This window comes from Trachymyrmex cornetzi, unplaced genomic scaffold (genome assembly GCF_001594075.2).
Source record: "Trachymyrmex cornetzi isolate Tcor2-1 unplaced genomic scaffold, Tcor1.1 scaffold328, whole genome shotgun sequence".
NCBI lineage: Eukaryota > Metazoa > Arthropoda > Insecta > Hymenoptera > Formicidae > Trachymyrmex > Trachymyrmex cornetzi.
The window spans coordinates 12,305-28,784 of NW_017297981.1; the positions used below are offsets into that span (position 1 = coordinate 12,305).

A 16,480-nucleotide genomic window follows, 5' to 3' on the forward strand; every position below is an offset into this window, starting at 1 on the left:
TTTACTTTTGTTCTCTAACGAATCTTTCGTACTAAAATATATTCAAAATAATGTCAAGGCATTATTGCAGCGTAGTTTCTATCACTTTTCTTTCAATTAGCTAAAAACTGTACCCGCAATACCATTCATTTACTTGCATTGAAACAATCGTAACAATAATGTTTTGATAAAACATTACGTATGTGACGCATACCATATAAAATCTAGAAATATAAAAAGAATCTTAAGAAAGACAGAGAAGTCTTTGATACATGCAAGCATAAGATAAAAGCAATCTTTTTATTTTAAGATAAAAAAACCGACATGTTACTAAATAAATTTTAATCTTCTTATTTTCTTTTTTTCGTGCGTAATTAGATAAGCTTCAAATAGATATAGTCGAGTATATTTTGATTTTCGTATTTTGATCGAGTATAATCGAGTATATCTTGATTTTATTATTCATTATCTATGAAATGCTATATTGACAACCGATTACGTATTATTCTCTTCTTTATGCAAATTATCGATGTAAAGTTATTTTTTTTACATTTATGAAATTTACTGATTCACGAAAAACGGGTACAGTTTCTAAGCCAATCGCAAAAAATATGAGGTGCCTGTTTCGCGATAAATACCTAAATATTTTATGGAGTATCTAGTGTCACAGTAGCAAAATATGTCATGCCAGCATGTTTCGCTCTGTGTTGTTCGATGCTTTTAACGTTACTGACTTCGTCGACAGTATCGAGTGCCGTCGACCGTTCTGCAAGCGTTAAGAATTATCCTGTTTAGGCAAGAGATTTGTTCGTTCCTCGTCGTTCACTTTCTTCATAGCGGGCGACATGCGTGTCACTTCGGACTGTCGGATGAGAACGTCTGAATCTAGTGCGTTCAATGAATCGCGTTTAGCTTGAATTTCTACTGGACTCGTTTGTACCTTAAATACATATATTCGTCATCAATCAGAAAGCAATAAATTTCGCATTAGCTTAATCTTATCGTGAGATTTGAGATATCTTAACCCTTTGGCAGCAATAGCTGGATCATTCCAGATTCAACAGATATTTGTTAGTTTTTGCAGATTATTTGTACATATTCTAAAGAAATCAAAACTGCTGCTTTTTCCTGCTATTTTATGTACTAGATTTATACGCGGAATGACTTTTTAGTTATCTAATAGAGTATGGATCAAGAATGATTCCAGCCATAGTCCTTCGAAAGATACATTTAAAGATTAAAATGTGAGACTTGTAGAAACCTTTGCTGATGAATTTCTGATTTTTCCATCATTCCGGGGCGAGATAAACTTCGAATTCGTGATCGGACTGGCGCTGACCGGAAGCGGCGACGTCGGCGCCGTTACACTACGTATGGGTGAATGAATAATTGAGTCCTTTCCCTTCTCGTTGTTAGTCCTATCCGCGGGCAAAATCGGAGATTCAGGTACACTACGATCATCTTCCTCCAGAGAATGCAACAACTGTAAATTAATAAGCCAGTCAGTTCGTCCAAGATTGGCAAAAAGTTTCGTGACAATTTCTAGTAGCTTATGATTTATATAACATTTATACAACCTTCTCCACTTCATCGTCGAATTGTTCGTGACTAGGCAGCGGATCCTTTTGTCTTCTTTCGAGAAGTGTAGCGCGCTTTGCGGCGAGGTACAGGGATCTCTTGACTTTTACGTAAAACACTTCAGTCACTGCGCGCACCGTGTAATCCGGTATAAAGGTATGACGTAACATTGAATCCAAATTGACAGACTGAATGCTTCCGACTGTCTGCGGGTTTGCGTTTGTAGGCGACTCGGCTAGGAATGAAAGAGCTTATAGTGAAGCTCCATTTACACGGGTAAATATTATCAAAGCGTATCTTATTCTTACCGATTCCAATGTTAGCGGTAAGAGCTTGCGATCCAAAATACGTGAAAGGGCCACTTTCAAACATCATATTTTCTTTTCCCACCGTCACTTCGACGCGACCTTCTAAAATTAGCACGAAGTAATCGACCGCTTTTCCCTGCTGATAAATTATCGCAGCCGGATCAGTTTTGGCTTTCTCGCGCGATTTCACTTTAATGTGATAAATAATATCTTGCTTCAATAAACGTCGCAGAATCGTCTCCGATATAACGTCGGATTTAAACGTATCCACAGCTAAAAATCACACAAGATATAATTACAAATCAAACATCAAAAGATATAAACGTTTTGCAATCCATCCGATATTACTTACTTGTTGACAAGTACTGAAACATTGCCAACGTTAATTGTGGTGAGATGTGAATTCGTTGGTTTTCCTTTTTTTCAGCGAATATGGTGAAATCCGTTGGTACTTTCGGACGGACCTGCCTTTTACGTTTACTTCTGTTATCCGCTGCAAAAATTAACATTCAATTAAGCTTTATGAATTTGACGTGTAAACTTGAATTTTCAACTGCGAAAAAATTTCGCGTTAAGCATGAATAAGCAAAACCTACTGAACACATCTGTCTCGTCAATAATCTCAGCCTGAATCAATTCTTCAATAACATCTTCCAATGTTATCAAACCGATCACTTCGTAAAACGGATCACCTTCGCCTTCGTTATTAACTCTTTGTACAAAAGCCATGTGGCCTTTGTGACCTGAAAATATACACGCGATTATTATCACTTATTATTTTCGTGAAATCTATAAAAAAAAAAAGAAGAGTGATGTCATACAAACCTTCCTTGAATTGTTTAAACATTATGTCCAATGTAACATCTTCAAAAATAAAATTACATGGATTTTGATAAAATTGGCAAAGTGTCTTGAGAGGCGTGTTATCGTCGGGATCAACAAAAGCGAGATCTTTGATATACAGCATTGTTACAATGTTCGTTCTTACATCTTCATACACTGGTATACGTGAGAATCCTAAAATAATCAATTGCACAATTTAATTCCAATTAACTTAATAAATTTACATTATTCCATAAAGTTTTGACAGGAAAATATTCAATAATTAATTACTATTAATAATTATTAAAATAACCATAATTATATTAAATTATTATCAGGACTTGATAAAAACTAAATATTGATTTGGGGTTTATCTTTAATAAGTGTTTGTTTGATTAAATTGATAATATTTAGCGTTGATTGATACAGTGGGATACGCAAACATCGCTAAAATTCTCTTAAAATATTGTACCTGATTTCATAATCTCAGATACAGTTTCAAAATCTAGAATAGCGTTATAGTTCAACATGTATACATCTTCGATTCTGGTCATTACATCCACTACGGTCTTCTTCCGCAGTTCTAATGCTCCTGCAATTATATTTACTTCATCTTTTTCTAAATCGTTGTATTCGGTCGTTACCTAGAAAGGGTCCTGTATAGTATTAATGTATCAATTTCATGTATTCATGCATTTCAGGCATTTCTAATAAGATTTTTCCACGTGATATTCGCAGTTGTAACCATTATCAACATTTGTTAAAGATAATAAAATTATATAATTATAATTAATTATATAAAGAAACTAAATTTAATTGTAGTTATCATTGAAAACCGATGCAACTACAAGTTACTTTCTTATAACAATATGCACAAAACATTCTAAATTAATTTAATTATTATACAGCCATTTAATATTTCTTACCTTGACTAGCTCTTTCAAGCGTTCTCGATTATACACATTTCCAATCTCTTCGCCGAGAAAAAAATCAAGACACTTGCTAATTGGGTAACTTAATGGAAAAGTAATTAGCATTGTCATTTTAGTCAGATAGATGGTATTTGCGCCGACACATAATCCGTGTCTGCTACAAATAGCCTATAACGCAACACATAATAAATCATACCTTTAAGCTAAAGATCAAAATTTTCGAATAAATTATGGAAAAAAGCTTTTGCACAATACAAAAAAACATACCTGTGGCGAAATTTCACCGAAAATGACAATAGCTAATGTTGAGCAGATAACAGCAACAATCCCGGATGTCAACTCATCCAATATTATGGTAAATATTGAATTGACAAGAACGTTGGAAAATAGAATAGAACACAAAAGGTAATTTCCGTGATTTCTTACTGGCTGAATAGTTCTTGCATATCTTTTCTCCTACAGGAAAAATAGAAGTAACGCAACGTAAGGGAAAACGAAAATGCAGATAAACTAAGAAAACGGATTCGCTTACTTTTTCTGTACCAGTGTTGCAAAGTATTTTCAATTCGGTTCTATCTATTGCCATTAAACCGAGATTGAGACCGGAGAAAAGTGCGGACAAACTGAGACAAGTGAGAATGATCAAGATAGCGACCCAGAGCGGTAGTAATTTCTCATACGTGCTGATCTGAAAGTTCGAATTATAAATAATTCTACTCTGAATAACGAAATTTTATATTAAGCCTAGTTACATGTGTCTAGATAAAATCGCGACGGTGAGAAAGAGAGAAGAGAAATATGCTCACAGTGTTGTGCAGCGCGATGCCTTGGTGTCTAAACAATACAATATCTTTATTTAATCCCTCTTTTTCATATAACGGCCGTTTTGTGCAAATATAAAACGATGACCCCAGAGGGAGTACTACACGAACGGTTGCCGTAGATGCCTCTATATTTTCCACCTTAAATATTAAATAAAAATTAAACAATATTAAGTATTAGTGAGAAGTATCCTTTATAATTTTTTTTAGTAACTCGAACGGTGATACTTACCGGAAACTCATTACTTTTAATTTTGTCGCATACACTGCCTCTGTCTGCCGGAATGTCGGTGAAGGCGATCAAAGTGTCCTCCGTGATGCCGGTGCCGAATAATCGAATTACCGCGTTAGTTCCTGCCAAAATCATCGGAATACCCTTCTCATCGTGACTGGGTTCCTTGTCGGCCGTGTCTATTCGTAATCCTTCGATATGTATGTCTGTGTAATTAAACGGAAAATCGCGTTGCGCACGAAAATTTTTTCTGGAAATAACAAATATATTCGCACAGATTAATTAATTTCTCATCGTTATTATATCGTTGTGCGTCGCTGTTATTACTACAATCGCGACATAGATACGTTTAAGCATAGATACATCCCGTGAAAAAAACAGTGGTTAATAAACGCTAATAATGAGTGACACATAAAACGTGTTATCAACACTCATTTTCGAGATACCAATCCAACTCGTTAATCTATAGAATTAATCGTGGAGAGCCCTTTCATAAATAAGGCTATCATAAATAAGGCCTTAAGATAATGAGATAATGATATTTCAGGTTGTCGATAAATATAAAAAATTACGTCACTATAATAAAGCATGGTTGTTATGCACAAGTGTTTTTATCTTCTTAGATATCGCATGAGCTGATTTCGTAAAATATCGAGTGCAAGTAAGTAAAAAACTGTCTTTATGTCTTATTTATTTTCTTAAAAATTACACAGTGCAACAAATCTGGATCAAACAATAATAAGATTGGAAACAAGACTGTTTACGTAAGCATCTCATAAACACGAGAAGCGCCATTTTCGGTTAAAGTTAGATAGTATATATGTTAGTTTAACTATACTATATAATATACATATATAGGGTGTTTGGAAAATAATGATAAATCTTTTGCATGGAGGCAGAATGGACCAAACTGAGAAGAAAAGTTCTCTATCATTTTGCAATTTTCGCAATAGTTAATAAGATATTAATTGCTAAAAATTGTCGAAAATTGGTCTTCAATAATTTTACTCAAATACTGTCAACTTTACAGAAAAACTGCAAAAAACGATTTGTTTATTTTTTTCTCATAGAACTCTACGAATTTTTTCAGAATTTTTTATCAATTTTTTAGTACTACATTTTCTCATTTTTACCAACATGAGAAAATACGGTATTAAAAAATTCTGAAAAAATTCTTAGAGCTCTATGAGAAGAAAATAAACAATTTTTATCTCTTGCAGTTTTTGTATAAAGTTGATAGTATTTGAGTAAAAAATTATTGAAAACTAATTTTCGGTAATTTTTAGCAATTAATATCTTGTTAATTATTGCGAAAATTGCAAAATAGTATAGGATTTTTCTTCTCAGTTTAATCCATTCTGCCCCTATGCCAAAGATTTATCATTATTTTCCAAACACCCAGTATATATATATATTTTCTTCAAATGAATTTATCTCAAAAATATGATTGCACGCCGTTACTATTGGATTTTCAACATAATATATCAATTTGAAATACTGCTCCCAAATTTAATTAATACAATATCTAACTTTTAGTTTAAAATCAATTTTTTGTTTCTCAACAAGTAATGAATTTCTTGTAGGACTTTTTATATTGAAATATACTTTTCAGAAAATTCCATCAATTTTTAGAAACTCCGCTTTGAACTTCTTACATAATAACGCAAATTTGTCTAATATATGTAATATACTCGTATAGCTGTAAGAATTTTAAATATTTTTTCATAATATATGAAAATAAGTGTAATGATATGAAGGTCTCTTTTTTTATTGCTTATATATCTCATTTTAAGTGATATAGTAAAATAAACTTTATTGGCAATATTTAATGTAAAAAATTATATTGATTTACAAGAATTTATGTTTCTCAACACTTAAATGGTGATGGATTCTTCTGTATTTTGCTCCATAAAGCAAAAGAAAAAAGTTATAAATTATTTAAATTATATGTAATTAAAAAAAAATAAAATCCTTAGTTTCTTAGTATCTGATTATGAAACTTTTTAACCCGATATTCTTTTTCAACAGTTAAAAATACATAAGAATCCCCATTCGAGTGTTGAGGAAAAGAAACCTTGTAGTACCAGTGTTATTATACAAATAATGAAGGTAGAGTTTGAGTTCGTTTTAACTGGAGGATTTTGCAGAACAACCTTTCCATAAATCGGAGTGAAAGGTCGATTATTTTAACATCGCATTTTTTTCGGTTCGATGAAGCAGTGTCGGAGGAACGAGTCCGTGGCATAATTTATAATTGTAGAAAATGACGTGATTCACACGTATCAGCCACGTAAACGTCGCGTCGCGCGAGCGACGAGTAATCACTAAACGGCGGGATATATAGGTCGCCAATTTCTATTTTTGTTCATAACGCGGGCCAAGTTTGAGTTGGTTTGAATATTGAATCGCAGACTGTTGAACCACCGCCAAGCAAAGAGGTGTGGTCAATGGTAACTTAACGTCTAGATAGCGTGCAGTTATCGCTTCGTCCCTGCTGTTAAGACGAATTCCTCAACGTGCCCAAATGTGCGCGTCTAAAGTTGCGCATTCCACTCACTGGAGCGATAATATATACGCCCTAACATTTACCATCGTGCGACACCGTCTTCTACTTCCTAATACGATACGTTTAGTTCTCTGCAATGTTGATTGACGGGTAAACAGTCGCTGAGGAAGAAGACAATGAAAATGTGATTTATTGAAAATTAAACGGTCCACATGCTATACAAAGTCATCCGCCTTCTCATAAATCAGCGTCATAATATTCGTGGGAACAAACGTAGATAATTCCGTTGTATATATACATTTCGTATATATATCACTTTCATTCTTGTGCCGATGAGTCGATTATATAGGCGAAGAAGTAGAAAGTAATGAATTATTTGTTTACACGAATTTTAAACTATTTCTGTCATGTGTCATGTAACTAGGATCTTGTTTAGGGGGAAGGACCAAATTGGAATTGAGATTTTTAAACCGGGAGGGGAGTAGTTGAATAATATGGATTAATGAACTTATTTCATATTATCTCACTTTTGTGATTGAAAATCAACATAAAATCACACATATCTAATTTACTAATTTATTTTTCTCTTAAAATTGTAAATTGATTCATCGAAAATTGGAAGAACTTAAATTTATACTATGCCCCCCTCCCCCCGTTTTGGATTATCAAAAAATCTTTCTATAATTTTCAGCTCCAATTTTATTGTACTGTAAATGTGCAATTTTTTTTGTAATTATTTCTGTTCTTTAAGGTTTAAAGGGGCCCTTGCTCCCCCCTGACTGCGCCCATGTTTATGTTTCCTATGTCTTTGTTTTAAAAGCACTAACAAAACAATATTTTGAATGTTGCCATATGGACCTGAGTTCCATGAGATTTGAATAGACTGACGCTAATGGGAAAATTAGAACGATTAGCGGTCGTTTAAAAATCTCTGTTGGAGAAATGGAAAAAGTTATAAATGGAAATGTATTTTGCGTCAAAACGTGAAACATACGTGTACAGTCTTTGTCAAAAATATCAGGCACCTATATTTTTTGTTTCCTATTGGTGATCTGTATTTTATATAACTTTGAAGGATTCTTAAAACAAAGGATAATATACAGTAAATTTTATAAATTAATTTTTGAGTTAATTAATGATTAATAAGTTGCCTAATATTTTTGGTTAAGGTTATACATAAGAAATTTTACATTAAAAACCGTTACATTATATAGTGAAATATATATTGAATTTACGTAGGCAGTTTGATAAGTCAATGACTTCTAAAAGAAGACTATATTGAAAGGTCGCATTTTATTTAAAAAAAAAAAAGAAAAGAAAGCGAAAAGAAGTCGCTGACTTATCAAACTGCTCACGTACAGTTTTTTGTACAATTTTTAATTTACTAAATTACATATATTAGATGTACAAATAAACATAATAATTCTTCATTATTTTTTATGGAATACAATATTTATTTTGAAAAACATCGACATGATTTTATCATGAAAGGAATCCATTTTTTATTATCTTCCTTCACCTTTTATGCAAGTTATATAAATTCTGACTTGTTAAAAAGATTAGTCTTTATTTGCGAAAAATTCATGAAGCCATTTTGCTATCGACATTTCTAAAATTTTTGTCCGACTAAGACTGCGTTCCGCCGCGCTGTTCTACTTTCAATGCTAATGCGTCATTTTACCTTTATCGTTCTTTAGAAGTAAAACAAGGATAGAAAGCACTGATAGCACTGAACGCGCTGCCGCAACGCAGCCTTTAGGCCCAGTTTCACAACTGACGGTTAACTCTTAACCGAAGTTCAACTTATTCATTATATCTTTTCAATTCTAGAATTGGAAAAAGGTGACAAATAAGTTGAACCTCGGTTACGAGTTAATCGTGAATTGTGAAACTGGGCCTTAGTCTGGCAAAAAATTTAGAAATGTTGTTGAAGTAAGAAAATATGGTTTGATGAATTCATCGCAAGTAAAGATTAGTTTTTCTATCGAATCGGAATCTTGCCTAAAAAAGATGGAGGAAAATAATAAAAAAATTATAAGGATTACTTTCGTGACTGAACTATGTCAATATGTTTCAAAAATAAATATTGAATTTAATAAAAAATAGTTAATTCAATAATATAATTATAAAGGCATATGACCACGAACGCCTGATATCGTTGGCTTAAAATTATTATATTTGATAAAGTACAATTAATAGACGTTTCGGTCTTCAATGAGACCTTCTTCAGTATTAGAATAATTAAATGCGTTACGCATAATTATAACATAATTTAAGACTTAAAATTAGATTCTTACAAATATCAGTATTATTTTGGCTGTTACAAAAATCCGTCAATACTTTACTCGCAAAAGTTTTTTTTCTCCCCTTCTCATTTCTTATTAGATGTGCTTTTTATTCTCGTTTAAACGCAATAGTTCCATACCAGTTTGTTAGTCTGAGTTAAATAGTTAATTATTAATTTGTATATATAACTAATATGTATAATATATATTATATTGTATATATAGAGGACAGAGCCCTCTATTATGAGATAGGCGTCTAATACGAGATAGCGGCGTTTTTGCTAAACTAATAAATGCTATCTATATTGGTTCCACCATGAATTTATTGTTCTTGGATTGAAAACTATTCAGTGGAAAATTCATTATTAGATCGTATCTGTAGTTGCAAAAAAGTTTTTAGAATTTGAATGTCTTCAAATTTCGTTGAGATAAGCTTTTAAACCTTGTTTATTATTTAATAAGTAAATATTTGACAATAAATTCTTCATGTGGTGATAGAGTAAGATCGTACTAATAGAAAAATACGTGATATGTTGAATTGCTTAATTACAGAAGTTAGATTTGATGATCGTAAAACCGTAAGGTGTGGAAATCGTAATATGAGATACCCAGGGTATTTCTAATATGAAATGCTCCTATGCATAGTGAAAATCGTTGTTGAAGTATAAAGTTATTGTACAATAATAAAGAGGACAATCGAAATAATTATCGAGTGCCTGTTTCTGCGATGCTTGGTTCCAACTACCTGAAAACGAGTCAGCTAGGTACAATGCATCGTATACTCATTTTGCACGTGCACTGGCTGTGTTTATTTGTATTTTAGAAACATTAAATCAAGTTTTTTAATTACAATACTGATGTACTTTGCGTTTTATTATCGATTTCTCGGGACATCTCATGTTAGGAGCACAATTTTTTGATTTTGTGATTTGTTCACTTTTTATATTTCTTTAATTAAAAAAAAATTGAATTTGAATTAAATTTTATGTAACGTTATCTTAAAACTTATTAAATTCCCTTCAAAATGACCTATTATTTTTTAAAATTCTGTCCATAGATTTCTAGCATTTACCCAAAATAAACTCGGTATCTTATAATAGGGACCTTTCCTCTCTCTCTCTCTCTCTATATATATATATATATATATATTTACATATATATTTAATAATTATTTGAAAATTGTGCAATTCAATGCATCAAGTTTGTAATAATCTTAATTAGAAAGAGTTTCCTAAGATCGTTAATATCATTGTTAAAATATTAATGCCCAGGGAGAAATACTTACATATTTTCTATTACTTCATGTCTGTTTTTAGACACTCTTAGTCATATTCTCTCAGTGATTAATTTAGATAATTATTTAATATGTCCTAACGCTACTTTAAAAAATTGCTTTTTGTGTATCATGTGGAAAGAAAATGAAATGAATTAACCCAAGAAATTAACGGAAAATACACAAGTATAGGAAAAGTCAACGGAACAACAGATATGTGCATGATAAGAGTAAAAGAAGAAGGAAATGAAGATGAAGAAAGCGCAAAAAAACAAAACAAAATAAAGAAAGAAAAAAAATATTTAAAAAATGAAAAATGAAGTTATAAAGAGAAAAATAAAGCGAATTAAAATGAAAAAGAAAATAATATGGTGAAGATAAAATAAAGATAATGAAACAAAGTATATAACAAAGAAAAAAATAATAAAGACAATGAAACAAAGAAGATAAAGAAGGAATAAAAAAATAAAAAAGATAATGAAGAAGAAAAAGTATGTATATGCAAAGATGAAGAGAAACGGAGAAGATAAAGAAGAAAAAAAATGAAGAAAATACAGAAAAAGAAAAGAGGAAAATGAGGAAAATAAAAAAACAGAAAGAGAGAAGAGGAGGATACGCAGACTTATACTTAAATAGAAAGGAAACTATCACAGAATACTTACTCAGGTCGTTCGAGGTATTTTACAGAGATACGATTTCCGAGGTTGTTCCATTTTTCGCCGCTGCCGTCTCTCAGGCAAAAATAGACGGCCGTAATCTTCGCATCCGGAACTGTCCGGAATCTGTAGATTGCGCGAGTGCCCGTTGACGATGTCCATACCGCGTCCAAAGCGTTGTCCGCGTCGTGCGGGCAATCGCGGCTCGACAGCGACCATCGTAGCGCGAGATCGCGATCGAGACCGGTGCCGAGGAACTCGACGTGAGGAACCTGGCGATCGTCGGCGGAGTTGGCACCGAATGGCAGTGCCAACTGCGAGATGATCGCCACCGAATTCACCGTAAGCTGAACCACGCGCGGCAGAACGTCGTCGTGACGAACGGCATCGTAGTCGGCGTCGACTGTCACCACATCCGTCGCCGTCGTCGTCAACGGTATCGGTGTCGGCACACCAGCATTCGCTAGCTGGACGACGTAAACGGGAACGAAGAGTAAAAGAATCGTTGCCGGCGCGAATCGCGAACAGCCGACATACTGCGCCATCATACGACTACTGTGACTCCACTGACAACTTCACTCAGCTCGAGGCGAGAGCTAGTAGTTGTATTTATAATGCGCCACCGCGCGGCGCGCGGCTAATGCGCGCGCACGTGTCTCTTCGATCATTGGATCATTTCTCTATCTGCGCATCTCGCCAGTCGCCACCTCGGCAGTCTCGCTCGGCACTCTCGGCACCTGAAGCAATGAAGGGTGCGTTCCACTTGGCTCACTGTATAGGTATACGCTCCTTCTTTTAACATTTGACGGACAAGGACGACACGATTTCATGAGCATTGCGAGCAGTTGCGAGCGTCAAGTGCAATGCATTCTTCACCTTTTTCGCTTAAGGCTAAAGGCACGTTTTAAAAGGAGTTGTGTCGTAAAGCTAGATCTACATGATCTACATAGTTGACGAAAAGATGACTAAAAACGACAGATTTCGTACTGCTAATCATTTTATAGTCCCATATAATAACTAAAAGATGACTTCTTGGGATATCTTTTAATCCGTCTTTAATACTTCTTTTAGTTTTTATATTTTGATACATGTAACGTTTAATAACATATAGAATTCCTAAATTAATTTTTACACAAAACGAAATAAAATTGCATGACTGACAATATACGTCCCATTTCCTGCAATCTTTGTCGTGTCCTATATGCAAGAGTCATTATCTTTCATCATAGTCCCCTTTGGGGATTCGATTACAAAAGAATATTTGATTAGGGTTCATTAGAACACGAGTAAAATTTCTTATAATGCTGCACCTTTTATTCTGTCCCGTATAATTTTCAAACACGAGAAACTGGACCCCATCACGTCCATCTGGTGGCAATCTCGCGTATTGCTCGCGAACGAGTGATAAAAAGTACCAAAATAACGGAAAGATATCTTTTTCATGTTGTCTTTTCGACAAAACTAAAAGATGTCTTATAGACTTCTTTTGGTTTTGCTAAAAAGATAATCTAAAAACAAGCAATGTCTTCGTCGTCTTTTAGATACCTTTTCGCTTTGTCGAAAAGACAACTTTTCGTTATCTTTTAGTATTTTGTACTGTCTGGGTATCTTAATAGTGAATTTTTATCATTTTCATCTTATTTCAAAATACACAATCGACTTACAAGATTTTTGCGTCTACGTAATCTACATCGATACGCAGCAACGAGTTAAATGAGTATTGCCGACGAGATACTATTACAGACCGTCAACCCTGGGCATTTTGGGCGATATAAAAAGGGCTCGGAGGTAATTGAAGAACGCTGACATTATCGACAATTGATATAAATTTACTATTATTAACATAAATATTTGGCTCATACATTATTAAATTCATGATTTTTTATTACATAAATGTTCCATAAATAAATATGCATACTTGTAAAGTTATAATATTCTATATATTGCAGAAAAATTACAATCTTTTCTCTGCAGTTATCACTTCCGTTAAGGCGATGCTAAAGCTCCCTGTTTTACCACATTTCTATTCGGTGAAAAATCTCTGTATTGGATGTACGGATTGCAAAAGTATTATTACTTAAATTATGTTGCCAGATGCCTTTATCGACTTCCCCCTAAAACAGTCTCGGATTCTCCCTAAATCTCCCTGAGGAGTACTGAAAAAAACCCTAGATTTCTCCCTAAATGTTATTCCGTTTATTTATAGACGTTTTTCAATAAATTTTTATTATAAACGTTTTCTGTTTATTTATAAACGATGAGTTTAAGCTAAAAACAATAGATCATTTACACGACAGCAATGAGGTGAATAAAAAATTATCAAATATTATGTTCAAAATAAAATAATTGAACATTAAAAATTTCTATTTAATTTAATAATTTTACATATTAATGTATAATATAGAGAAGGGAATAAGAAATATTTAAATCTATTTTTAGAAGGTAAACATTTCAAGCTAATATTATATGACGTATTTGTTAAATTTAAATTAGTAATAAACACAGATAATAAATTAAATACACAATACATAAACAATGTACATATATACATATATTACATTGCTTTAATCGCTTATACAGTTATGCACACGGTATATAATTTTAAAGAGGAATACGTTACATCACAAAAAAAGAAATTTATGCCGTAAATTTTTCAATCATATCAAAATAATCTAGAGCATCTAAAGCTTCGTTATCGATTTGTCCTCCGTAAACTGTCTCACTTACAAATTTTTGTAACATTTGTCTTGATGGTTGAAAGTCTCTGCATGTATTCGGCAATAAAAATCGCACTCTGAGGATTGCATCTAATGTTCTAATGATTAGTCTATTTCGCAGCTTATCTTTGATAATATTCATTATTGAAAATGCTCTCTCGACTTCAGCGTTAGAAAATGGCAGACAGAGAAGCGCGAGAACTAATTTTGAGACGTGTCCAAAACGCTTTTCACCGGCAGCATCTGTTTCATTATTTACTTTAGCCCAATAATCTTCTGAATTATTTGTATTTACTTCGAAACGATGCAGAGAATTCCACTCTTTAACGGTAGATTCAATGTCCAAACAAATTTCTTTAAAACTAACAACTATATCTATAATGTCATTTCTTGATTTATTCATTGCATTTTCTGAAGTGAAATAACTAAGTTTTTCTAAAATTTGCAAATTTTCCGGAATTCGCTTTTGTAATTGTTTGACTAATTCGATATAAAATGCTTTGCACCTTTCTTTAATGTCTTTCAAATTTTGAGGATTAATCTTTGAAGAAAATTCATTAAAATAATATCCATAATCCACACAATCTACAAACATGAGATAATCTTGAAAGTTATAATTAGTCAAATCTTGATGTTTTACCTTTTCCAACTGACTAGGCACAACGATTTTTTGTAAAATTAAATATAACAGATGATTAAGATCTTTGAACAGTTTAAGTGGTTCTATTTCATTAGACTGAAAAAGTTTATTTATGTTGGTAATATCTTTTAAAGCATCACGTAGAAATATCAAATAAATCTTATTTTCATCATTTTTATACATGTTGTATAATTCCTCAGCAACATATCCTTCACTGCATCGATTGGAATTTTTAGCCATTTCAAAATGTAGTTTCAGTTCGTCCCATTGATCAATAATGGTTTTAATGGCTTCTATACGAGCGAGCCACCGAGTTCCTGATAATTTAGCAATTTTTTTCGGCATATTCTGATTTATAGTTTCATATATTTTCCTATATTCGATAATTCTTTTTGTACTATGCGAAAACCAAGTGTGACTCTTTTTAACTAAGTAATCTAAATTTCTTGGTAAAACATCACAAGACTTTTCAGCGGTCAGATGAAGTGAGTGACAAACACATTTTATAACCACTAAATGAGGAATTATACGTTTTAATCTAGATGCTACCGAGTCATTTTTGCCAACCATACTGTTCGTTCCATCGACCCCTATACCAATTAAATGTTTTATATTTAAACCATCATTTTGAAGATGATTTATCAATAAGTTGGTTATACTTTCAGCGGTTCCAGATTCTAATTGAATTAATTTATAAAATGTTGTGCGAATTTTCTTTAAAGTTAAGCTAAAAAATCGAATCATAGTACACAAGACTTTTGTGTTATCTATCGCTGTACTTTCGTCAATAATTAACGAATAATAAGATTCTCCCAAGTCATCAAGCATTTCTTTAAATAAACAAGGGGAAATGACATTTACAATCAACCCTGTACATTTTGTACGGTGAATCTTAATATTTGTAAGTACATGAGAAGTCGCGTCCAAATCTTTTATAATTTTGCCCAAATCATCAATAGCATTTATTGAACAATGCTCAGCTATAAAGGCAGCTATTTTTAACTCAGCTATTTTTCGACGATCATTAATATGTGGTGTTGTAAAATTTTCAATTTTATGGAGTTGCAAGCATTCCTTATCATTCTTCGCATTTTGAATGTGCTTTTTGGTGCAGCTATGCGTTTTCAACGATTTTCGATGTGCTAAAATATCGATATTACAAAAAGCACAGCGTGCTTTCGTATTGTCCCCAATACAGGGTTTCAACCAACCTAGAAGATTCATTAATAAATTATAATTTGTATTTCTAAAATTAACTTTGCCAAATTAAATAACAAAATAAATTCTTCACACCTTTGAATTCGATTTCATTTTCCCAAGTTTTTACGTACTTTTGTATGTACTGCTTTTGATTAGTTGTTTGTGGCATATTGTCAAATTTTAATAGTAAAAAGTAACGACAGTTAGAGATTGGCACACTTTACACGAGCGTCTACATTTATAGACATTATAAAGTTTATCTACTGTAAAAAGATATATTACGTAGGCTCAATCTCAGCAAACTATTCCAGCGAACATTATAACATACCTTATTTTTATACAAATGCAGTAGCCAACTTGTCTAGTTTATTTTGTAGTGTTATATTGAAAATAGCTGACACTCTGATGAGGATGAGAAGTTGTATATACATCCGCATTACTACATGGCGAGTTTCAAAATATACGTAGGCAAGCATCAACGGCAATACAATTAATACAATTATGCAATGCACGCACAAATGCAAACTTTCG

The 16,480-nt window shown here is 32.7% G+C and overlaps 2 protein-coding genes across 2 annotated transcripts; both read right to left on the reverse strand.

The window, feature by feature from the left end:
- Window positions 1–331: 331 nt before the first annotated feature.
- uex (metal transporter uex) lies at window positions 332–12,007 on the reverse strand. The gene is made up of 14 exons (XM_018510256.1): window positions 11,399–12,007; window positions 4,673–4,922; window positions 4,426–4,581; window positions 4,152–4,307; window positions 3,887–4,075; window positions 3,614–3,787; window positions 3,160–3,331; window positions 2,691–2,882; window positions 2,462–2,608; window positions 2,218–2,358; window positions 1,866–2,138; window positions 1,557–1,792; window positions 1,241–1,462; window positions 332–919 (listed from the first exon to the last, which is right to left on the reverse strand). The coding sequence occupies exons 1-14, from the start codon at window positions 11,938–11,940 to the stop codon at window positions 755–757; spliced, it is 3,015 nt and encodes a 1,004-aa protein (XP_018365758.1). The 5' UTR covers window positions 11,941–12,007; the 3' UTR covers window positions 332–754.
- A 2,022-nt stretch (window positions 12,008–14,029) lies between these two features.
- On the reverse strand, window positions 14,030–16,118 carry LOC108762966 (uncharacterized). The gene is made up of 3 exons (XM_018510243.1): window positions 16,043–16,118; window positions 15,634–15,960; window positions 14,030–15,339 (listed from the first exon to the last, which is right to left on the reverse strand). Exons 1-3 carry the CDS (start codon window positions 16,116–16,118, stop codon window positions 14,030–14,032), a joined length of 1,713 nt encoding a protein of 570 aa, XP_018365745.1.
- Window positions 16,119–16,480: the final 362 nt, after the last annotated feature.